General features: G+C 48.8%; 1 protein-coding gene across 1 annotated transcript in view; it reads right to left on the bottom strand.

Annotated features, from left to right (window-relative positions):
- Window positions 1-415: 415 nt before the first annotated feature.
- The window catches only part of LOC126484857 (repetin-like), a 23,789-nt gene continuing 40 nt past the window's right edge, over window positions 416-24,164 (bottom strand). The window contains exons 2-3 of the mRNA XM_050108453.1: window positions 15,331-15,930; window positions 416-2,086 (exon numbers count right to left, since the gene is read on the bottom strand). Coding sequence (XP_049964410.1) covers window positions 416-2,086; window positions 15,331-15,930 — 2,271 coding nt within the window. The remainder of the gene's footprint in view (window positions 2,087-15,330; window positions 15,931-24,164) is intronic.

The raw sequence follows: 24,164 nt of genomic DNA on the forward strand, positions 1-24,164 counted from the left end.
CATTATGACTGCTTTTAGCCAAGACCATTTACCATTAGTTACCTGAACAATATTCAAAGCGAGGTACGTACAGTGGAAGTTCAATGCGAAACAAAGAAGCAACGAGCATCAAAACATGCCTGTGAAACTCTACAATCGTGGTGATAATGTTTTTGCAGAAAAGTTGATGTAGAATATTAATCATGCTACTTTCATTGGCTTCGAGGAAGAGTTAAACGACAGTATTTATTTTATTAATCTTGTTTTCATGTGTCATTCCATGATACTTAATTTCCAAGAATTCCTTAGATACCCACATTGGTAGCTGAAACCAGAGGTGGTAATGAAAAAAATAGTGCTCTCATTTGACTACATACTTCTTCCATCTTCAAAACTTCCCAGAATAGCTTTCATGTGACACTTTTTCTTTCTTATTTCATCGGCCTTGTGACTGGCCTTGTGACTGGCCTTGTGACTGGCCTTGTGACTGGCCTTGTGACTGGCCTTGTGACTGGCCTTGTGACTGGCCTTGTGACTGGCCTTGTGACTGGCCTTGTGACTGGCCTTGTGACTGGCCTTGTGACTGGCCTTGTGACTGGCCTTGTGACTGGCCTTGTGACTGGCCTTGTGACTGGCCTTGTGACTGGCCTTGTGACTGGCCTTGTGACTGGCCTTGTGACTGGCCTTGTGACTGGCCTTGTGACTGGCCTTGTGACTGGCCTTGTGACTGGCCTTGTGACTGGCCTTGTGACTGGCCTTGTGACTGGCCTTGTGACTGGCCTTGTGACTGGCCTTGTGACTGGCCTTGTGACTGGCCTTGTGACTGGCCTTGTGACTGGCCTTGTGACTGGCCTTGTGACTGGCCTTGTGACTGGCCTTGTGACTGGCCTTGTGACTGGCCTTGTGACTGGCCTTGTGACTGGCCTTGTGACTGGCCTTGTGACTGGCCTTGTGACTGGCCTTGTGACTGGCCTTGTGACTGGCCTTGTGACTGGCCTTGTGACTGGCCTTGTGACTGGCCTTGTGACTGGCCTTGTGACTGGCCTTGTGACTGGCCTTGTGACTGGCCTTGTGACTGGCCTTGTGACTGGCCTTGTGACTGGCCTTGTGACTGGCCTTGTGACTGGCCTTGTGACTGGCCTTGTGACTGGCCTTGTGACTGGCCTTGTGACTGGCCTTGTGACTGGCCTTGTGACTGGCCTTGTGACTGGCCTTGTGACTGGCCTTGTGACTGGCCTTGTGACTGGCCTTGTGACTGGCCTTGTGACTGGCCTTGTGACTGGCCTTGTGACTGGCCTTGTGACTGGCCTTGTGACTGGCCTTGTGACTGGCCTTGTGACTGGCCTTGTGACTGGCCTTGTGACTGGCCTTGTGACTGGCCTTGTGACTGGCCTTGTGACTGGCCTTGTGACTGGCCTTGTGACTGGCCTTGTGACTGGCCTTGTGACTGGCCTTGTGACTGGCCTTGTGACTGGCCTTGTGACTGGCCTTGTGACTGGCCTTGTGACTGGCCTTGTGACTGGCCTTGTGACTGGCCTTGTGACTGGCCTTGTGACTGGCCTTGTGACTGGCCTTGTGACTGGCCTTGTGACTGGCCTTGTGACTGGCCTTGTGACTGGCCTTGTGACTGGCCTTGTGACTGGCCTTGTGACTGGCCTTGTGACTGGCCTTGTGACTGGCCTTGTGACTGGCCTTGTGACTGGCCTTGTGACTGGCCTTGTGACTGGCCTTGTGACTGGCCTTGTGACTGGCCTTGTGACTGGCCTTGTGACTGGCCTTGTGACTGGCCTTGTGACTGGCCTTGTGACTGGCCTTGTGACTGGCCTTGTGACTGGCCTTGTGACTGGCCTTGTGACTGGCCTTGTGACTGGCCTTGTGACTGGCCTTGTGACTGGCCTTGTGACTGGCCTTGTGACTGGCCTTGTGACTGGCCTTGTGACTGGCCTTGTGACTGGCCTTGTGACTGGCCTTGTGACTGGCCTTGTGACTGGCCTTGTGACTGGCCTTGTGACTGGCCTTGTGACTGGCCTTGTGACTGGCCTTGTGACTGGCCTTGTGACTGGCCTTGTGACTGGCCTTGTGACTGGCCTTGTGACTGGCCTTGTGACTGGCCTTCCACGAATTTCTGTCCTGTGCAACTCTTCATCTCTGAGTAGCAGTTGCAACCTAAGTCCTCAATTACAGGGTCAATGTGTTCCAATCTGTCTTTCTCTACAGTTTTTGCCCTCTCCATCTTTCTCTGGTACCATGTATGTCAGTCCCTGATGTCTTAACAGATGTCCTGTCTGCCTGTCCCTTCTCCTTATGTTTTCCACATATTCTTTTCCTCTCCGATTTTGTGTAGAACAATCTCGTTCCTTATCATTCCACCTAATTTTAAACATTCGTCTGTAGCACCACTTCTCAGATTAGATGCACTTCTGTTCCGTTTTTCCCACAGTCCATATTTCACTACCATACCACGATATGCTCCAACGTACATTCTCAGAAATTTCTTCCTCACATTAAGATCTATGTTTGATACTAGTACGCTTCTTATGGCCAGTAATACCCTTTCTGCCAGTGCTTGCTGCTTTCCATGTAGTCCTCCTCCGATTCACTCTGACCATATTCTGTTCTCATTACTGTCCATTCCATTCAGATCATCATGTAATTCTTAATTTTCACCCAGGATAGCAATGTCATCGCAAATCTTATCAGTGATACCCTTTCACCTTGAATTTTAATTCCACTCCTGAACCTTTTTATTTTAAAAAATGTATGAAATCTCATGGGACTTAACTGCTAAGGTCATAAGTCCCTAAGCTTACACACTACTTAACCTAAATTATCCTAAGGACAAACACACCACCCATGGCTGAGGGAGGACTCAAACCTCCACCAGGATCAGCCGCACAGTCAGACTGCAGCGCCTTAGACTGATCAGCTAATCCCACGCGGGTTTTTTATTTCCATCATTGCTTCATCGATATACAGATTGAACAGCAGGGGAACTATATCTGTTTTTCACCATTTTTAATCCGAACTTTCGTTCTTGGTCGTCCACTCTCACCATACCCTCTTGGATCTTGTGCATATTGTACATTACTGGTCTCGCTATAGCTCACCCCTATTTTTCTCAGAATTTCGAACATCTTGCACCATTTTACATTGTCGAACACTTTTTCTAGGTCGGCAAAGCCTATGAACGTGTCTTCTCTTTAGTCCTGCTTCCATTATCAACCGTAACGTCTGAGTTGCTCTCAGGTGCGTTTACCTTCCATAAAGCCTAGCCGATCGTCATTTAACACATCCTCAATTCTCTCCTCTGCATTTAACAATGGAACTCTCATTGCACTTTTAAAGTTACCACCCTCGCTTTCAATTTCACCGAAGATTAGGCTTTCCTACATGCTGAGTCAGCCCTTCCAACTATTATTTCTTTTGTGAATATGTGGAAAAAATTCCTTATCGACTCTTCCATCGATGTCAAACATAAGCATTTACTTGGTGTTACTGATCCCCCTGGTGCATATTTTTGGGCTACGAGGGGGATGGTGTCTTCCACAGTGAAGACTGCTCTCTTGTTTAAACATAATGACTGTACATCCATAATTAGCGGCCATGATCCTGGACATGCTATTTGGATCACCCCTGTTTGGAATACAGTGCGTACCTGAACAAGATAATATTGTCAGCGTTCAAGAGAAGATGAATGAGCTTCGCTGCAATCAGTTTGAAATTAGACTGTGTGGACTTAATCGGTATGAAATTCCAGCGATTTGCATAGATTGCCTTGCTTCTGTAGTAGCCAGGGAAGAGATCTACTCCTGTGGAGGGAACAGTTGTATGAAAGTCAGAAAATCATGCCTGCCTCCTTCAGTTCATTCTGGGTCGCGATTGGTGGTGAGTAGAATGGAGGTGCAGACCGCTAGCAATTCATCTCTGGTTGAATTTTTATTCATGCTAAATACAGCAGTGCCGTCACTAGAGGCCAACCCCGAGCTGATATAGTGAGCTGCAGCGGACAGAAAACTGCTGTCAGCAGCTAGGCCTGAGCAGCACGTGTTAGTTGTCACCTTTTGGCATCAACTGGACGATCTGAGCAGACAGTGTGCTAAGACAATCCTGTCCATGCTGCTGGACCACCTTAGGCCCTGCAATACAGCACAGGGAACGATGGTACTCAAGTCATTGGCGTCAGCATGCCAGATGTCGAGTGCTAGGAAATGATCAGCGATAAGGTGGTCCCGAAGACCAGACGACAGCAACAAGGTAGGCAGGCATATGCAAGAGCAGATACGAACCCTTGTCCCAGCAAAAAAATTAACACCCTGGCGAGGGAGTTAACGAGAAGGTGACTCAGTTGTGTGAAGATGCCAGGTAGTCAGATGTAATCTTCTGTTCAGGCAGATGCCTTTACCTTCTGGACACTAAATTCAGAGTAGGCACCTGGCTTATTCATGATGTGTTGTGATTGGTCTTCGTCTAAGTTTTTGCTGCTACCTCAGCACCATGTACGTACTGGGAGACCATCTGGGAACATCTGAGCAAACTCTGATTTGGGAAGGGCATGAGGAGGGGGGATAGAGACAATTCGACCAGCCTGTACCTCGACAGAAGCATCCACATTATGGAAAACATTTAGTGCTAGCTGGGTATCCCCATTGCACTGCTATGACTTCATTAATTCTACTCTCTTGTTAGGCAGCTCCTGAAGGAGCCTAGCCAGAGCTATAGTATTGCCCAATTCCGTAGAGGCGTTGTCGCACTTCTGCTTCGTCAGCTTCGGGACTGAGTGCGCTTCCACTACTAATTTGTCTTCTGACTTGATAGTGTGTGGTCTGCCCAGTGACAGCACCTCTGCCAATCCAGCTAAAACGTTGTTTGAATGTGCAAGAGTAGGGTGTCGCGCAACAGTTCTTCCTGTGGCTTCTTTCACTCCAGGGAAGATGGGGTAATTTTCAGCCAGCTACGCAAAGTATGTAACATGCAGTCTGAAATTTCTATTGTGATTCATTTAACGCCCTTTTACGGTAGTTCTTGCAGTTAAGCGCATGACGGTTGACCCCAGTTTTTGTCATTCGCAGGACTCACTGAAATGTTTTTGCTTGGCTCAAAGGTACTTCACAAACATGATTCTTTGGCAGGCGGTGAGATTCAACTGCAGTCTTGATGAGCTTAGGGTGAATTAACTGGGCAGGCGACATTAGAAGTAGGTAAAATATTGTGGTTTCTTGAACCACATGAATGGTGTCTCCTTGGATGTACCAAGTGGTCAGCCAAATGCACCAGAACAGTCCTGATGGTCCTGATAGCGAGATCAGAACGTTCTATTGGTGTTTCATAAGGAACAAGATCTGGCCTAAAGACCCAGATTTTATTAACAAGAAGTCATGAGAACCTCCACGCTTCCATAATACTAATACCCTTAACTTCCTGAAGATAATGCAGTTACCTATAATGAAGTACAGCCAGAAAAACTACCCAAATACTTTCGAATCTTCACAAGTCGTGCACAGACTGGCTGCTAGCTTCAAATGTTCAGAAACACAAAACTGTCAACTTCACAATGCAAAAAGTATGTTAAGACTATAATACCACTTAGTCGAATTGGAATGGGTCAACTGCAATAAATGAGGTGAAGGAAGGAGTCGTAGCAAATGGTAAACTAAGATTCATTGGTAGAGCATGAAAAGCGAACAGTTTATGAAGGAAACTACTTATAAGTCAACGTCATGACAAATTATAAAATATTGTTTAAAAGTGTGAGACCGGTACCAAAATGAAATCAATGCGAGAAAAAGGGCAGCAGCCGTAGTAAAAAGTTTGTTGAAACTGTCGTAGACACACTGGAAACCTGAATTGGCAGAGACATAGACGCCACTTAGGCCACGAAAACTTTCAAAGTAAAGGGCAGATGTAGCGCAAAAGATGGAAAAATATTAAATTGTAATGCTTAATTTATTAGATTGATAGTTTCATAACATCTATTTCACTATCGAAATATGCTTAGAAATTTTTGTCCCAAAAATTTTCTTTTGCCCTCCACGCCTGCCTTTCCATCTGTGATACACCTTCTCTACATTAAACATTATTTTGTGTTAATTTTCGGTCTCACATCGAAATGATTGCAGATGTATGTAGAAGTCTGTGAAAGAAATGAAGGGCAAGAAATCAGAAGATGGAAAAATCACTAGGAGGTGCTAACAAATCACTAAAACAATCCATACTCTGCGAATACATGCCCCCTGTGGGTCCGGGGTAAGAATAGGCCCAAGGTATTCCTGCCTGTCGTAAGAAGCGACTAAAAGGAGTTTAAACCATTTCGGCCTTCAATGTGATTGTCCCCATTGGGGTTTGACCTCCATTTTTCAATATTCTACAGAAGTACGAGCCTTTTGGGGAGGGACACCTTAAGCGGTGTATCACGGGTCCTCAGTGCATCATCGCAACGGCGTCGTAACTGCACCCGCTGCTCATCAATTTGGGCCTAAACACCTGATGGATTGCACAAGTTATGCCCATAGTGCGTACCTATCTGCACCTACAATCATGGACTTCCCATGGTACCCGAAATCCAGCACAGTAACGAGCCTGTTGTGGTGGGTTCATGTACCCTCTAGGTTGTAGCCCCCCTGACAACACAGGGATCGTACTGCCGATACCTGAGCTGTACCCTCCCCATGTAAGCCAAGGAGTAGATGCCTGTCTACCTGGGGCATCAGGACTCCCAGCAACGGTCATCCTGCCAGGTGGCCCTTGCTGAGGCTGGGTGGCGCCCGTGGGGAGAGCCCCCGGTTGGAGTGGGTGGTATCGGAGCGGACGTTTCGCAGATGAAACGTCAACATGCATCAGGTCGCTCTGCGGCCGCATCTTCGAAGAGGAAAGGTTCTGTCTCTGGAACTGGTACTTCTGCCTTTCCCCCTTGGTCACTCCCTCGGAGGAGGACACGCCCCCCCAGCTTGGGGCGAAATACTTCCCCTGATATTTAGTCTGTTCTCAGACCGATTGGGGGACGTTCGCCACCTCAAAGCCCACGTTCTTTGTACAGCAATCGAGGATAACTTCAGAGAAATCGAGGCTCTTAGTAAAATGGGTTCGGGGTCCATTCTCATGAAGACCACCTCCACTACACAGTCGGCGGCACTCCAGGCATGTAACCGACTAGGAGACATCCCAGTGCCCATTGTCCCACATCTGGCGCTCAATAGGACACAGGGGGTTATGTTCCATCGGGACCTCCTGCTGAAATCTGATGAGGAGCTCGGGGCCAACCTGGAGCGCTGTGGCGTGCATTTCGTCCAGCGAGTCCAGCGCGGCCCCAAAGATCATCTGGTCGACACTGGGGCCTTCATCTTCGCCTTTGAGGGGGATGTTGTCCCTGAGAAGGTAAAGGTGATGTGCTACCAGTGTGACGTGCAACCTTACGTCCCACCTCCTATGCGATGCTTTCGATGTTTGCGCTTCAGGCACATGTCGTCATGGTGTGAAGCTGAGCCCCTTTGTGGCGATTGTGGACGTCCTCTTCATGAGGGACATACATGCACCCCACCACCTTGGTGCGTCAATTGTCCTGGCCTCCACTCGCCTAGATCTTTCGACTGCCCCGCATATCAGAAGAAGAGACCTTGGACCATCAGTCTCGTTCTGAGGCAAGGAAGAATTGACTGCCTCCATCCTGTGATGTTGACAACGTCGTTTACTTCGGTCGCGTCCACTCCTTCTGCCGTATCCTCACCCCTATCCTGTCCTCCCTCCACCTCCTCACGCCATCTGGGGTCTATGCCTCCGCCTCCCAAATCCCTCCCTTCCAAATCCTCCCCCCTCGTGGCCCCCTGCTCCCTCTGTCCCAGGGGCCACCCTTCATCCGCCGCCGCCGCCGCCGCCGCCGCCGCCGCCGCCGCCGCCGCCTGAGAGGCGATCCTCTTATCAGGCATCCATCAGGGAAACTTAAAGGACTCGACTTCCGAGGTCTGGCATTCAGAAAAGGACCCCGAGTGTGAGGACTTTCTTTGGGTCCAGCCCCCCCCAGCCCACCATCCCTGTGACTCATCGGTCTTCCAAGAAGGCCTCAAAGTAGTAGTCTTTATCACCCACCCCACCCCAGCGCGTTTCGTCTGATGCTCCGACAGTCGCTGCTCTCGCCAGGACGCTCTGCTGCCAGGCGCTCAGTTGGCCTGTTGTCGACAGACGATGCTGCCCCTCCTGCGCAACCCAGGAATGTGGCCGGAGCTGGCGACGACTCGATGGTACAGGATCCACCTCCCGACGGTTGTAGCGATGTTCCCTCGAAACCTGGCACTCGGCGGCCGTCGAGGTGACCAGCTCTTCACCCGTTTCGTTCCCCCTTTCTCTGATTCGTGATGACTGTTACATTGGAACATAAGAGGTATTCGATCTAATCGGGAGGAATTAAAACTGCTCCTCCACCTGCACTGTCCACTCGTCATTGGTCCCTAGGAAACGAAGTTACGCCCAACTGACCGTACTGCTTTTACCCACTAGACCTCTGAGCGATCTGACCTAACCCCTGTGGACGGTATCCCAGCTCATGGTGGGGTCATGTTGCTCGTTCAGGACGATGTCTATTACCATCCCATCCCATTGACCACCCCACTTCAAGCAATAGCTGTCTGTATTACTCTTTCTCCCTTTTTCTGTTTGTACTGTCTACACTCCATCATCCACAGTTAGTCGGGCTGACATGATGCACCTGATTGCTCAGCTTCCTCCGCCGTTTTTATTGTTTGGCGACTTCAATGCCCATCATCCCTTTTGGGGTTCTCCTGCATCCTGTCGGAGAGGCTCCCTCTTGGCCGATGTTTTCAACCACCTCAATCTTGTCTGCCTCAATACTGCCGCCCCCAGACTTTCCTCTCGGACTCTACTCATGAATACTCCCACTTGGACCTCTCGATCTCTTCCACCACTCTTGCCCATCGGTTCGAGTGGTATGTCTTTTCTGACACCTATTCGAGCGACCATTTCCCCTGTGTCGTTCGTCTCCTGCACCACACCCCATCCCCCGGTCCCTCGAGCTGGAACATACCGAAAGCTGACTGGGGACTTTACTCCTCCCTCGCGACCTTTCGGACCAAGACTTTCTCAGCTGACAGTCAGGTCGAATACCCCATGGCTGTTATCATCAATGCTGCCGAACGTTCCATTCCTCATACTACCTCTTCTTTGTGTCGCATTTCAGTCCCCTAGTGGAATGAGGCTTGCAGAGACGCTATCCGTGCTTGACGATGTGCTTTCCGCACCTTTCGCCGCCATCCTACGCTGCCGAATTGTTTTGATCACAAACGACTCCGAGCGCAATGTCGTAGATTCATCAAAGGCAGCAAAAAAGCTTGTTCGGCCTCTTTCACAAGCTCCTTTAACAGTTTTACTCCCTCTTCCATCGTCTGGGGTGGCCTGCGCCAGCTATCGGGCATTAAGGCTCACTCCTCGATACCTGGCATGACTTCAGGTAATGAGGTACTTGTGGACCCTGTGGATGCCTCCAACGCCTTCGGCCGCTGTTTCGCGGAGGTTTCAAGCTCCGCCAATTACCACCCTGCCTTCCTTCCCAGAAAAGAGGCAGAAGAAGCTTGGCGACCTTCCTTCCACTCGCTGAATTTGGAATATTATAATGCCCCCTTTACCAAGTGGGACCTCGAACGTGCACTTGCACTGTCCCAGTCCCCTGCTCCAGGGCCAGATGCCATTCACGTTCAGATGCTGACACACCTTTCTCCGACAGGCAAATGCTTTCTTCTTCATGCCAATAATCGCGTCTGGACCGAAGGTCAGGTCTCCATGCGTTGCGTGAGGCCGTCGTTCCCATACTCAAACCCGGGAAGGATAGACACCTTCCTTCTAGTTACTGCCCCATTTCTCTTAAAAGCTGTGTCTGTAAGGTAATGGAGCGCATGGTTAACGCTCTGATGGTTTGGATTCTTGAATCTCGATGGCTACTTACCAATGTTCAATGTGGCTTTCGTCGACGCCGCTCCACTGTTGACCAACTTGTGACCTTGTCGACGTTAATCATGAACAACTTTTTGCGAAAGTGCCAAACGGTAGCTGTTTTGTTTGATTTGGAGAAGGCTCAAGATACCTGTTGGAGAGGAGGTATTCTCCGCACTATGCACAGGTGGGGCCTACGTGGTCGCCTGCCCCTTTTTATTGATTCCTTTTTAACAGATCGAACGTTTAGGGTACGTGTGGGTTCTGTATTATCCGACGTCTTCCTCCAGGAGAACGCAGTGCCTCAGGGCTCTGTTTTGAGCGTAGCCCTTTTTGCCATAGCGATCAATCCAATTATGGATTGCATTCCACCTAACGTCTCTGGCTCTCTTTTCGTCGACATCGCGATCTACTGCAGTGCCCAGGCAACATGCCTCCTGGAGCGCTGCCAACAGCGTTGTCTTGACAGCCTATACTCATGGAGTGTGGGTTATGGCTTACGGTTGTCTGAAGAGATGGTTTGCATCAACTTTAGGCGACATAAAGCATTCCTTCCACCATCCTTATATCTCGGTCCCATTGTTCTCCCATTCATGGAGCAACGAAGTTTTTAGGGCCCACACTGGACAGGAAACTTTGTTGGTCTCCGCATGTCTCTTATTTGGCTGCCCATTGTACACGTTCCCTTAATGTCCTCTGTGTTCTTAGTGGTTCATCTTGGGAAGCGGATCGCACTGACCTGCTTCGCTTATATCGGTCCATAGTCCGATCCAAGCTGGATTATGGGAGCCTCGTCTACTTGGACATCCCTCTTACGCCGTCTCAGCTCCATCCATCATCAGGGGTTACGTCTTGCGACTGGAGCATTCTATACTAGACCCATCGAGAGTCTTCATGCTGAAGCTGCCGAATTACCATTGACCTACCGGTGCGACATACTGCTATGTCGGTATGCCTGCCAGCTGTTGTCAATGCGCGACCACCCCTCTTATCAGTCCTTCTTCGCCGATTCTCTCGACCGTCAGTATGGGTGGTATGTGTCTGCCCTGCTGCCCCTGGAGTCCGCTTTCGTCGCCTGCTTCGACAATTGGATGTTGCCCTCCCTACCACCTTCAGGGAGGGTGAGAGCCCGACACCAACTTGGCTCCAGGCTCTGGTTCACATTCATCTTTACCTCAGCTTGCTCCCAAAGGAGGGTACTCCAGATGCAGTGTATTGCTCACGGTTTGTTGAATTTCGTGCGCGATTCGCCAGTAATACCTTTATTTACACTGATGGCACCAAAACTGACGATGGTGTTGGCTGTGCGTTTGTCATTTGGGACGTCACCTTTAAATACTGGCTCCTTGACCAGTGTTCCAGCTTTACAGCCGTGCTTTTTGCTCTCTATCAGGCTGTTCAGTATGTCCGCCGCCACCACCATTCTCCGTATGTACTCTGCTCTGATTCACTTTGTGCTCTTCAGAGCCTTGGAGCTCCATATCTGGTCCATCCCTTGCTGCAACGGATCCAGCAATCCCATTATTTTGCTGATCGTGGCTCTCCTGTTGCCTTTATGTAGGTTCCAGGCCATGTGGAGTGCCTGGGAATGAGGCTGCTGATGCTGCGGCCAAGACTGCAGTCATCCTGCCTCGGCCAGCCTCCCTTTGTGTCACAACGTCTGACATTAGTGGGGTTGTTTGTAAGAGGCTTGTCATTACGGTGGGAGACTTGGTCGTCACTTCAAGAAAACAAGCTCCGGGCCATAAAACCGTTCCCATCACCTTGGACAACCTCCTCCTGACCATCTCTGAGAGAGGTAATTTTGGCCAGGTTGCGGATTGGGCATTGCTGGTTTAGCCACCGCTACCTGCTATCCGGTGACCCTGCCCCGCAGTGCCCTTGCAGTCAAGCATTGACAGTGCGCCATGTTTTATTGTCGTGTCCCTGTTTTGATCAATCTCGTGTTGTCCTGGTCCCTGCCATCTACCTTACAGGAAATTTTAGCTGACGACTCTCGAGCAGCTGCTCGTGATCAAAGTTTTATTACTTTGACGGACTTGTCCAAAGACATCACACTCATTCAATTATTTTATCTGTATCTTTGCAAGACCTTTCTGGTGTTCCCCCCTTGAGTTTTACCAAATTATATGTGCACTTACATTTGTGACTGGGCGATAATGACCTTGGTAGTTGAGCGCCCTAAAACCCCACAAAAAATCTGCGAATAAATAATGGAAAATCCATTAGAGACAACGTACATAGTGTGAAAATGAAGCAAGCAATGTGGCAGGCAGTGTTGTATACTATTTCCAGAACCCTCCTTTCTTCCATTGTGACACACCGTGGTGGAAATACCTTCAGACAGAAACCAGTGAAAAGTCACAAACCCATAAAATGGTTTGCCACTTGGTGTTTTAAATCTGATAGTTGTTGTGGTCTTCAGTCCTGAGACTGGTTTGATACAGCCCTCCATGCTACTCTATCCTGTGCAAACTTCATCTCCCAGTACTCACTGCAGCCTGCAGCTTACATTCTTCTGAACCTGCTTAGTGTATTCATGTCTCGGTCTCCCTCTACGATTTTTACCCTCCACGCTGCCCTCCAATACAAATTTGGTGATCCCTTGATGCCTCAGAACATGTCCTACCAACCGATCCCTTCTTCTAGTCAAGTTGTGCCACAAGCACCTCTTCTCCTCAATTCTATTCGATAATTCATCATTAGTTATGTGATCTACCCATCTAATCTTCAGCATTCTTCTGTAGCACCACATTTCAAAGCTTCTATTCCCTTCTTGTCGAAACTATTTATCGTCCATGTTTCACTTCCATACATGGCTACACTCCATACAAACACTTTCAGAAACTACTTCCTTACAGTTAATTCTATACTCGAAGTTAACAAATTTCTCTTCTTCGGAAACGCTTTCCTTGCTATTGCCAGTCGACATTTTATATCCTCTCTACTTCGACCATCATCAGTTACTTTGCTCCCCAAATAGCAAAACTGTTTTACTACTTTAAGTATCTCATTTCCTAATCTAATTCCCTCAGCATCACTCGACTTAATTCGACTACATTCCATTATCTTCGTTTTGCTTTTGTTGATGTTCATCTTATACCCTCCTTTCAAGATACTGTCCATTCCATTTAACTGCTCTTCCAAGTCCTTTGCTGTCTCTGGCAGAATTACAATGTCATTGGTGAACCTCAAAGTTTTTATTTCTTCTCCATGGATTTTAATACCTACTCCGAATTTTTTTGTTTCCTGTACTGCTTGCTCAATATACAGATTGAATAACATTGGGGGGAGGCTACACCCCTGTCTCGCTCCCTTCCCAACCATTGCTTCCCTTTCATGTCCCTCGACTCTTATAACTGCCATCTGGCTTCTGTACAAATTGCAAATAACCGTTCGCTCCCTGTATTTTACTCCTGCCATCTTCAGAATTTGAAAGAGAGTATTCCAGTCAACATTGTCAAAAGCTTTCTCGGAGTCTAAAAATGCTAGAAACGTAAGTTTGCCTTTTCTCAATCTAGCTTCTAAGATAAGTCGTAGGGTTAGTATTGCCTCACGTGTTCCAACATTTCTACGGAATCCAAACTGTTCTTCCCTGAGATTGGCTTCTACCAGTTTTTCCATTCGTCTGTAAAGAATTCGTGTTAGTATTTTGCAGCCATGGCTTATTAAACTGATAGTTCGGTAATTTTCACGTCTGTCATCACCTGCTTTGTTTGGGATTGGAATTATTATATTCTTCTTGAAGTCTGAGGGTATTTCCGCCGTCTCATACATCTTGGTCACCAGATGGTAGAGTTTTGTCAGGACTGGCTCTCCCAAGGCTGTCAGTAGTTCTAATGGAATGTTGTCTACTCCCAGGGCCTTGATTCGACTCAGGTCTTTCAGTGCTCTGTCACTCTCTTCACGCAATACCGTATCTCCCATTTCATCTTCGTCTACATCCTCTTCCATTTCCATAATATTGTCCAAGTACATCGCCCTTGTTTAGACCCTCTATATACTCCTTCCACCTTTCTGCTTTCCCTTCTTTGCTTAGAACTGGGTTTCCATCTGAGCTCTTGATATTCATACAAGTGCTTCTCTTTTCTCCAAAGGTCTCTTTAATTTTCCTGTAGGCAGTATCTATCTTACCCTAGTGAGATAAGCTGCTACATCCTTAAATTTGTCCTCTAGCCATCCCTGCTTAGCCGTTTTGCACTTCCTGTCGATCTCATTTTTGAGACGTTTGTATTCCTTTTTGCCTGCTTCATTTACTGCATTTTTATATTTTCTCCTTTCATCAGTTAAATTCAATATTTCTTCTGTTAACCAAGGATTTCTACTAGCCCTCGTCTTTTTACCTACTTGGTCCTCTGCTGCCTTCACTATTTCATCCCTCAAAGCTACCCATTCTTCTTCTACTGTATCTCTTTCCCCCATTCCTGTCAATTGTTCCCTTATGCTCTCCCTGAAACTCTGTACAACCTCTGGTTCTTTCAGTTTATCCAGGTCCCATATCCTTAAAAGCTCACCTTTTTGAAGTTTCTTCAGTTTTAATCTACAGTTCATAACCAATAGATTGTGGTCAGTCCACATCTGCCCCTAGAAATGTCTTAAAATTTAAAACCTGGTTCCTAAATCTATCTTACCATTATATAATCTGATACCTTCTAGTATCTCCAGGATTCTTCCATGTATACAACCTTCTTTTATCATTCTTGAACCAAGTGTTAGCTATGATTAAGTTATGCTCTGTGCAAAATTCTACCAGACGGTTTCTGCTTTCATTTCTCTCCCCCAATCTATATTCACCCACTGTTTCCTTCTCTCTCTTTTCGTACTCTCGAATTCGTCACCCATGGCTATTAAATTTTCGTCTTCCTTCACTACCTGAATAATTTCTTTTCTCATCATACATTTCATCAATTTCTTCATCTGCAGAGCCAGTTGGCAAATTAATTTGAACTACCATAGTAGGCATGGGCTTCGTGTCTATCTTGGCCACAATAATGCATTCAGTATGCTGTTTGTAGTAGCTTACCCGCACTCCTATTTTTTATTCATTATTAAACCTACTCCTGCATTACCTCTATTTGATTTTGTATTTATAACCCGGTATTCACCTTACCAAAAGTCTTTCTCCTCCTGCCACTGAACTTTACTAATTCCCACTATATCTAACTTAAACTATCCATTTCCCTTTTTAAATTCCCCCCTGCGGGTCCGGGGATTAGAATAGGCCTGAGGTATTCCTGCCTGTCGTAAGAGGCGACTAAACGGAGTCCCTCCCCCTCAAGGGGGTTGTTGGCGCCTGCGTCCGGAGACGGACGGTTCCACGACCTCTATTTGCGGTCATTTTGCTTTTTCACTTCTCGTTTCTTCCTTCCTTTGGTTGGTTCCTTTCTTTGCTCTTTACCACCTCACTGTCTTCCTTACTCTTTCCCTTGGCTTCTTCTCCTTGCCTTCTCGTTGCCTCCTTCTCCTTGCCTCCTTCTCGTTGCCTCCTTCTCGTTGCCTCCTTCTCGTTGCCTCCTTCTCGTTGCCTCCTTCTCGTTGCCTCCTTCTCGTTGCCTCCTTCTCGTTGCCTCCTTCTCGTTGCCTCCTTCTCGTTGCCTCCTTCTCGTTGCCTCCTTCTCGTTGCCTCCTTCTCGTTGCCTCCTTCTCGTTGCCTCCTTCTCGTTGCCTCCTTCTCGTTGCCTCCTTCTCGTTGCCTCCTTCTCGTTGCCTCCTTCTCGTTGCCTCCTTCTCGTTGCCTCCTTCTCGTTGCCTCCTTCTCGTTGCCTCCTTCTCGTTGCCTCCTTCTCGTTGCCTCCTTCTCGTTGCCTCCTTCTCGTTGCCTCCTTCTCGTTGCCTCCTTCTCGTTGCCTCCTTCTCGTTGCCTCCTTCTCGTTGCCTCCTTCTCGTTGCCTCCTTCTCGTTGCCTCCTTCTCGTTGCCTCCTTCTCGTTGCCTCCTTCTCGTTGCCTCCTTCTCGTTGCCTCCTTCTCGTTGCCTCCTTCTCGTTGCCTCCTTCTCGTTGCCTCCTTCTCGTTGCCTCCTTCTCGTTGCCTCCTCTGGTCTCCGCATCGGCGTTTGAGACAGTCTGTCTTCTCTCTCCCTCTCTCTTCTTTTTCCTTCTCTTCCTTCCTCCCTGTGCGCGCCTGAAGGCCGACCCACGCGTTCGCACGCATAGCCGGTGACGGGGTAACGCGTAATTCCCCGCCCTGGGTAGACGTGTAAGGCACACACGTACCCCCTGGTAAAGGCCAGGCCCAGGGAGGGGTGATTGCCTGAGCTGATACCATCTGACCATACCGATTGGTCCCTCCGTCTGTTTCACGGGAGGTGTGACCTGAGGTGTAAACATTCACCTAAGGCGGGAGTGCCCTCTGAGAGGGTCCCCACAAGGAAGGAGCGCGCCATCGGAGACGCTGGCAATCATGGGGGATTCCTCTGCAATGGATTTCACTCCATCTCTCTCGACTTCTGCCCAAAAACGGAAACTTGACCAGCCACCAGTGACAAAAGTACTACCACCTGCCCCACAGTTCCTCGTTGTATCTCGCTCTGAGGACGGAAAGGATTTTTCCTCTGTCAACCCTTTCGTTATCCAGAAGGGCATAGATGCCTTAGCCGGATCTGTCAAATCTTGTACCAGGTTGCGTAACGGTACCTTATTACTAGAAACTGAGAGCGCCTTTCAGGCACAAAAACTTCTTCGGGCCACACTCCTGTACACGTTCCCTGTCCGGGTGGAGGCTCACCGCACTTTGAATTCGTCTCGTGGTGTGGTCTATACTCGATCACTTGACAGATTGACTGACGAGGAGATTCAGTCTTTCCTCGCCGAGCAGGGCGTGACGGCTGTCCATAGGGTCATGAAAAAGGTCAACAATGACCTTGTACCGACCCGGACACTTTTCTTGACCTTCGATAGTGTTAAGCTGCCATAGCGCATCAAGGCGGGCTACGAGGTTATTTCAATTCGCCCCTATGTCCCGACACCTACGCGCTGCTACCAGTGTCAGCGTTTCAATCACACACGACACTCTTGTTACAATGCGGCTAAATGTGTCACTTGTGGCAGGGATGCCCATAAGGGTGGCTGTCCACCTCCGTCTCCTCGTTGTGTGAACTGTCAGGGTGCCCATGCCGCATCCTCCCGCGACTGTCCTGTCTATAAGGACGAACGCTGTATCCAAGATATTCGGGTCAAAGAGAAAGTGTCACCTCGGCTGCTCACAAGCTATTGGCTAGTAGGAAGCCCACGCTGCTCCCAGCGGGGAAATACAGTACTGTCCTCGCCTCTCCTCGGACTACCAGGGAGGTGGCAACCCAGACATGCGATCTGACCCTCAGCACCACGGTCGTTCGTTCGGCCAGTGCTAAGATCGCGCGGTCGACGTCTCCTCTCCCCCCCATCACCCCACAGACACCAGCCCCTTCATCAGCTTCTGCTAAGACGAAGACCCAGAAGTCAGATGCACGGGCCTTCAAGAAGGAACCGTCCCATGCAGACTTCCTATGTACCTCGACCTCCCAGCCTTCGACCGGTACTTCCACCAAACGACCTTCCAAGAAGGCTCACAGGAAGCACAGTTCTCCTTCTCCGCCACGGCGCATTTCTTCTCCTGCGCCACCCAGCGGTTGCCGCCCCAGGCCGTCATCCGTTTCGCCTGGCCGCACCGCTGGTAGCCGAACATCTGGCCGTTCACCGGCGGAGGAAGCTCCCCCTCCCGGCCATCTTACCAAGATGGCCAATGAACCTATAGACCCAATGGACGATGACTGTCCGCCTACTGATAGCGGCGGCAGTGCTCGCTCGAAGCCAGGCCCTCAGCGGCTTTCGAGGTGACCCCTTCTTTAATCTTCCTTTTCTTCTTACGATGGCACTTATTCACTGGAATATTCGCAGCATTCGCTCCAACCAACAGGACTTGAAGTTGCTGCTCCGCTTGCACCGTCCGCTCGTCGTAGCCCTCCAGGAAACGAAGCTACGCCCATGCGATCAGATTGCCTTGGCACACTAAACCTCTGTGCGTTTTGACCTACCCCCTGTGGTAGGTATTCCGGCTCATGGAGGGGTTATGTTGCTGGTCCGGGATGATACTTACTACGATCCCATCACGTTGCACACCGGCCTGCAGGCAGTTGCCATCCGCATTACTCTCCCCGCTTTTACATTTTCCATTTGTACCGTCTACACTCCATAGTCATTTGCCGTTACCAGGGCAGACATGATGCAGCTTATTGCTCAGCAACCTGCCCCATTTTTGTTAACTGGAGACTTCAATGGCCACCATCCCCTTTGGGGCTCTCCGGCATCCTGCCCGAGGGGCTCCCTGTTAGCAGACCTTTTCAACCAGCTCAATCTTGTCTGCCTCAATACTGGCGCCCCTACTTTTCTTTCGAACACATCTCACACCTACTCCCATTTAGACCTCTCTATATGTACTACCCAACTTGCACATCGGTTTGAGTGGTATGCACTTTCTGATACATATTCGAGCGACCACTTCCCGTGTGTTATCCATCTCCTGCAGCATACCCCCTCCCTGTGCTCATCTAGTTGGAACATCTCCAAAGCAGACTGGGGGCTCTTCTCTTCCAGGGCGACCTTTCAGAATCAAACCTTCACAAGCTGCAATCGTCAGGTCGCACACCTCACGGAAGTCATTCTCACTGCTGCTGAATATTCCATCCCTCACCCTACTTCTTCTTCACGTCGCGTACCGGTCCCCTGGCGGACCGCAGCATGTAGAAATGCTTTACGTGCTCGTCGACGTGCTTTACGCACCTTTAAACGCCACCCTACAGTGGCGAATTGTATAACTTATAAACGATTACGTGCACAGTGTCGTCGTATTATTAAAGAAAGCAAGAAAGCCAGCTGGGCTGCTTTCACAAGCACCTTCAACAGTTTTACTCTTCTGTTGTCTGGGGTAGCCTGCGCCGGCTATCTGGCACTAAGGTCCACTCACCAGTTTCTGGCTTGATGGTAACGAATGACGTCCTTGTGGCCCCGGAGGACAATGCCTTCGGCCGCTTTTTCGCAGAGGTTTCGAGCTCCTCTCATTACCACCCTGCCTTCCTCCCCCGCAAGCAGGCAGAGGAGGCTAGGCCACCTAACTTCCGCTCCTCGAAGCGTGAAAGTTATAATGCCCCATTCCCCATGCGGGAACTCGAAAACGCACTCGCCCGGTCACGGTCCTCCGCTCCAGGGCCTGATTCTATTCATATTCAGATGCTGAAGAACCTTTCTCCTGCGGGTAAAGGTTTTCTTCTTCGTACTTACAATCGCATCTGGACTGAGGGACATCCCGCATGCTGGCGCGAGTCTATTGTTGTCCCGATTCCTAAACCAGGGAAGGACAAGCACTTGCCTTCCAGTTATCGACCCATCTCGCTTACCAGCTGTGTCTGTAAAGTGATGGAGCGAATGGTTAACTCTCGTTTGGTTTGGCTGCTCGAGTCTCGACGCCTACTTACCAATGTACAATGTGGATTTCGTAGGCGCCGCTCTGCTGTCGACCATCTGGTTACCTTGTAGACCTTCATTATGAATAACTTCTTGCGGCAGCGCCCGACCGCGGCTGTGTTCTTTGATTTGGAGAAGGCTTACGACACCTGTTGGAGGGCGGACATTCTCCGCACCATGCATACATGGGGTCTTCGCGGTCGCCTCCCTCTTTTTATTCGTTCCTTTTTAATGGATCGACAGATCAGGGTACGTGTGGGTTCTGTCCTGTCACACCTTTCGCTAGGAGAATGGGGTGGCACAGGGCTCAGTTTTGAGCGTCGCTCTCTTCGCCATAGCGATCAATCCAATAATGGATTGCCTCCCAGCTGATGTATCAGGCTCCCTTTTCGTGGACGATTTTACCATCTATTGCAGCGCGCAGCGTACACGTGTCCTGGAGCGCTGTCTTCAGCGTTCTCTTGACCGTCTTTACTCCTGGAGTGTCGCCAATGGCTTCAGTTTTTCTGCCGAGAAGACGGTCTGTATTAACTTCTGGCGCTACAAAGAGTTTCTCCAACCGTCCTTACAACTCGGTCCCGTTGCTCTCCCATTCGTGGAGACAAAATTTTTAGGTCTTACATTTGACAGGAAACTTAGCTGGTCTCCACATGTCATATTTGGCTGCCCGTTGTACCCGTTCTTTAAATGTCCTCCGTGTTCTCAGTGGTATGTCGTGGAGAGCGGATCAAACCGTCCTACTTCGTCTATATCGGTCGATCGTCCGCTCCAAGCTGGATTATGGGAGCTTCGTATACTCCTCTGCACGGCCATCCATCTTACGCCGCCTCAACCCCATACAACATCGGGGTTCACGACTTGAGATCGTAGCGTTTTATACTAGTCCCGTAGAGAGTCTTCATGCTGACGCTGGCGAATTGCCACTCACCTACCGGCGCAATATACTGCTTTGTCGGTATGCCTGCGGCTACTGTCAATGCCCGACCACCCGTTTTATCGTTCCTTTTTTGACGACTTTCTCGACCGTCAGTACGAGTAGTATTTCTCTACCCTGCTACCCCCTGGAGTTCGCTTTCGTCGCCTCCTTCAACACCTTAATTTTTCACTCCCTGCAACCTTTCGAGTGGGCGAGAGCCACACGCCACCTTGGCTCCAGGCTCAGGTCCGCGTTCACCTTGACCTCAGCTCGCTCCCAAAAGAGGTTACCCCCAGTTCGGTCTACCACTCCCGTTTTGTTGAACTTCGTTCGAAGTTCATTAATATGACCTTCATTTATACAGATGGCTCAAAGACCAATGACGGGATCGGGTGGTCCATTATTGTTGGGGCACCAAGTTTCAAATACCGGCTCCGTGGCCATTGTTCGGTCTTCACAGCTGAGCTCCTGCATCAAACCAGTCTCAGGACTGAAGACCACAACAACAACAACCACCTTCAGGGAGGGTGAGAGCCCGACACCACCTTGGCTCCAGGCTCTGGTTCATATTTATCTCGACCTCAGCTCACTCCCGAAGGAGGGTACTCCGGCTGCAGTGTATTGCTCACGGTTTGTCGAACTTCGTGCTCGACTTGCCGGTCACACCTTTATTTACACCGATGGCTCCAAAACTGACGATGGTGTCGGCTGTGCCTTTGTCGTTGGGGCCACCACCTTTAAATACCGGCTCCTCGACCAATGTTCCAGCTTTATGGCCGAGCTTTTTGCTCTCCATCAGGCCGTTCAGTATGCCCGCCACCACCGCCATTCATCGTAAGTACTCTGTTCTGACTCAGTCAGTGCTCTTCAGAGCCTTGGATCTCCCTATCCGGTCCATCCATTGATTCAACGGATACAGCAGTCCCTCCATTCTTTCGCTGATAATGGTGGTTCTGTCAGCTTTCTGTGGGTTCCTGGACATGTAGGAGTGCCTGGGAATGAGGCTGCAGATGCTGCAGCCAAGGCTGCAGTCCTCCTGCCTCGGCCAGCCTCCCATTGTGTCCCGTCATCTGACGTTCGTGGGGATGTATGTAAGAGGCTTGTGTCGTTGTGGTGGGATGCTTGGTCATCCCTCCAAGGAAACAAGCTCCGGGCAGTAAAACCGCTCCCAACTGCTTGGACAACATCCTCCCGACCATCTCGGTGCGAGGAGGTCCTTCTGACCAGGTTGCGGATTGGGCATTGCCGGTTTAGCCACCGCTACCTGCTCTCCGGTGACCCTGCCCCGCAGTGCCCTTGTGGTCAGGCATTAACAGTGCGCCATGTTTTATTGTCGTGTCCCCGTTTTAGTCAATTTCGTGTTGTCATGTCCCTGCCATCTACTTTACCGGATGTTTTAGCTGATGACACTCGAGCAGCTGCTCATATTCTGCGTTTTATAACTTTAACTGGCATGTCCAAAGACATTTAACCTTTTTACTTATTTTATCTGCATCTTTATCAGGTCCTTCTGGTGTCCCCCCATCCCCTTGAGTTTTACCAGATTCCCTGTGCTCTAACAACAGTGACTGGGCGCTAATGACCTCAGCAGTTGAGCGCCCTTAAACCCAACCAAAAAAAAACAGACAACAAGCTTCGGGCCTTGAAACCTCTTCCCGCGGCTTGGACGTCCTCCTCCCGCCCTTCTCGGCGGGAGGAGGTCGTTTTGGCCTGGTTGCGCATTGGACACTGCCGGTTCAGCCATAGCCATCTGCTGACGGCTGCGCCAGCGCCGTTCTGCCCATGTGGTCAATTGCTGACGGTCCGCCACATTTTAATGTCCTGTCCAGATTTTAACACACTGCATCTTGATCTTGGCCTGCCATGTACTCTAGATGCCATTTTAGTGGATGACCCATGAGCAGCTGCTCGCGTTCTTAGTTTTATCAATTTGACAAACCTCTCTAAGGACATTTGATGATGCTGTTTTTTAATCCTATGCCTGTCAGTCTCTTTTATCGTGTTTTCTCTTTTAGTTGTTGTTTTAAACTTGTGCCTCGCGGTGCATTCTTAATGTAGTCAGGGCGCTAATGACCATTGAAGTTGTGCGCCCTAAAACCACAAAAAAAAACCTTTTTAAATTTTCTAACCTACCTGCCCGCTTAAGGGATCTGACATTCCACGCTCTGATTCGTAGAAAGCCAGCTGTCTTTCTCCTGATAATGACGTCCTCTTGAGTAGTCCCCGCCCGGAGACCCGAATGGGGGACTATTTTACCTCCGGAATATTTTACCCAAGAGGACGCCATCATTTATCCATACAGTAAAGCTGCATGCCCTCGGGAAAAATTATGGCTGTAGTTTCCCCTTGCTTTCAGCCGTTCGCAGTACCAGCACAGCAAGGCCGTTTTGGCAAGTGTTACAAGACCAGATCAGTCAATCATCCAGACTGTTTGCCCTGCAACTACTGAAAAGGCTGCTGCCCCTCTTCAGGAACCACACGTTTGTCTGGCCTCTCAACAGATACCCCTCCGTTGTGGTTGCACCTACGGTAAGGCCATCTGTATCATTGAGGCACGCAAGCCTACCCACCAACGGCAAGGTCCAAGGTTCATGGGGGGTAGGATAATAAAAGTGGCGTCAATAATAAAGTGCAGCAAATATTGTTAATCCTAATTCTACATGTGCTGTTTGAACATTTCGTGTGGAGGCATTCTAAACGTAATTAAGCGTCTTAGTCACCTGCGTGTGGAAAGTAGAGTACGTCCACGGAACTCAGCTGCATATGGAACTAAGATTAATAGTTTTTGATACAGCGCCCACAGGTCTATTATTGCCGTATAAGCTGTCACAATTAACTTCTATTGTAATAGTCAAAGCAAAAAGTTTCGAAAACCAGTTCAACAGTGAAATTAAATCAGGTAGTTAAAACCAGTTCAACAGTGAAATTAAATCAGGTAGTTACGAAAAAATTGGATGAGAAAACACGCTAGATATAAATAAGTTGTTGCTCTGGCAGTACAGATGGCCAAAGTAAAAAAATATATATGAATGCAGACTAGCTACAGCAACAGTCAATCATGTTTGAAGAATGTGAATTTATGAACTTCAGATATAAAGATTATTGAAACCTTTTCAGGCGGTACTCGCATGGAGTGTAACTTTCTACGAAATTTAATCGTGGACGATAGGCAATATAGACATAAGCTTTCGAAACCCGGTGTTGCAAAAGAATGCTGAAAAATCAGATAAATTAGGTTCATATGACATATCCTGAGGATCAAGGAAGCAGAGATTTGGAGGGAAGCTACTATTTTAAACTGTGCAGAGGGAGACGGGCTTGACCACAGTGAGAAGATTCAAATAGGTGAGGATTGCAGTGACTATGTAGACTTTACATCTACACAGGATAGACAATAATTAGGTGCATCAAACAAGTCTTCGGACTGAAGACGACCTAACGACTTAAGAATTTAAGTCGTTTGTAAACGTATTCATTAGCATCTCCTAGAGATTGAAATGACCCTTTAAATATCGTAGAGCTGTGGGACACCATTTCCACACAGAATTACGAAAAGCTGACAATATTTTAAACAAACCTACACGCCCAAAGAAACACAACTATCTCCCTTCATCTCATGTCTCGATAAGTTTATAGAGCAGTAGTCTTCTAGGTCTTCTAGAGGGCATTCCTTTACCTTCCTTTTCGGTTTCTTCATAAATAGAATGTAACACACCATAAAAATAAAATTTTACAAAGATGAGATGAGCCTGCCAATTAATGTTCAGCATTAGAGTTCAGTATGTGCTTTTGTGAGGTGGTTATATTATCATGGCCTGAAAGTATGTGGTTCAGTGGGTACATCTACAGCTGCATCTGCTTACACATATCAGCCACAACATTATGACCACAGACCTAC

This window comes from Schistocerca serialis, chromosome 6 (genome assembly GCF_023864345.2).
Source record: "Schistocerca serialis cubense isolate TAMUIC-IGC-003099 chromosome 6, iqSchSeri2.2, whole genome shotgun sequence".
NCBI classification, from domain to species: domain Eukaryota; kingdom Metazoa; phylum Arthropoda; class Insecta; order Orthoptera; family Acrididae; genus Schistocerca; species Schistocerca serialis.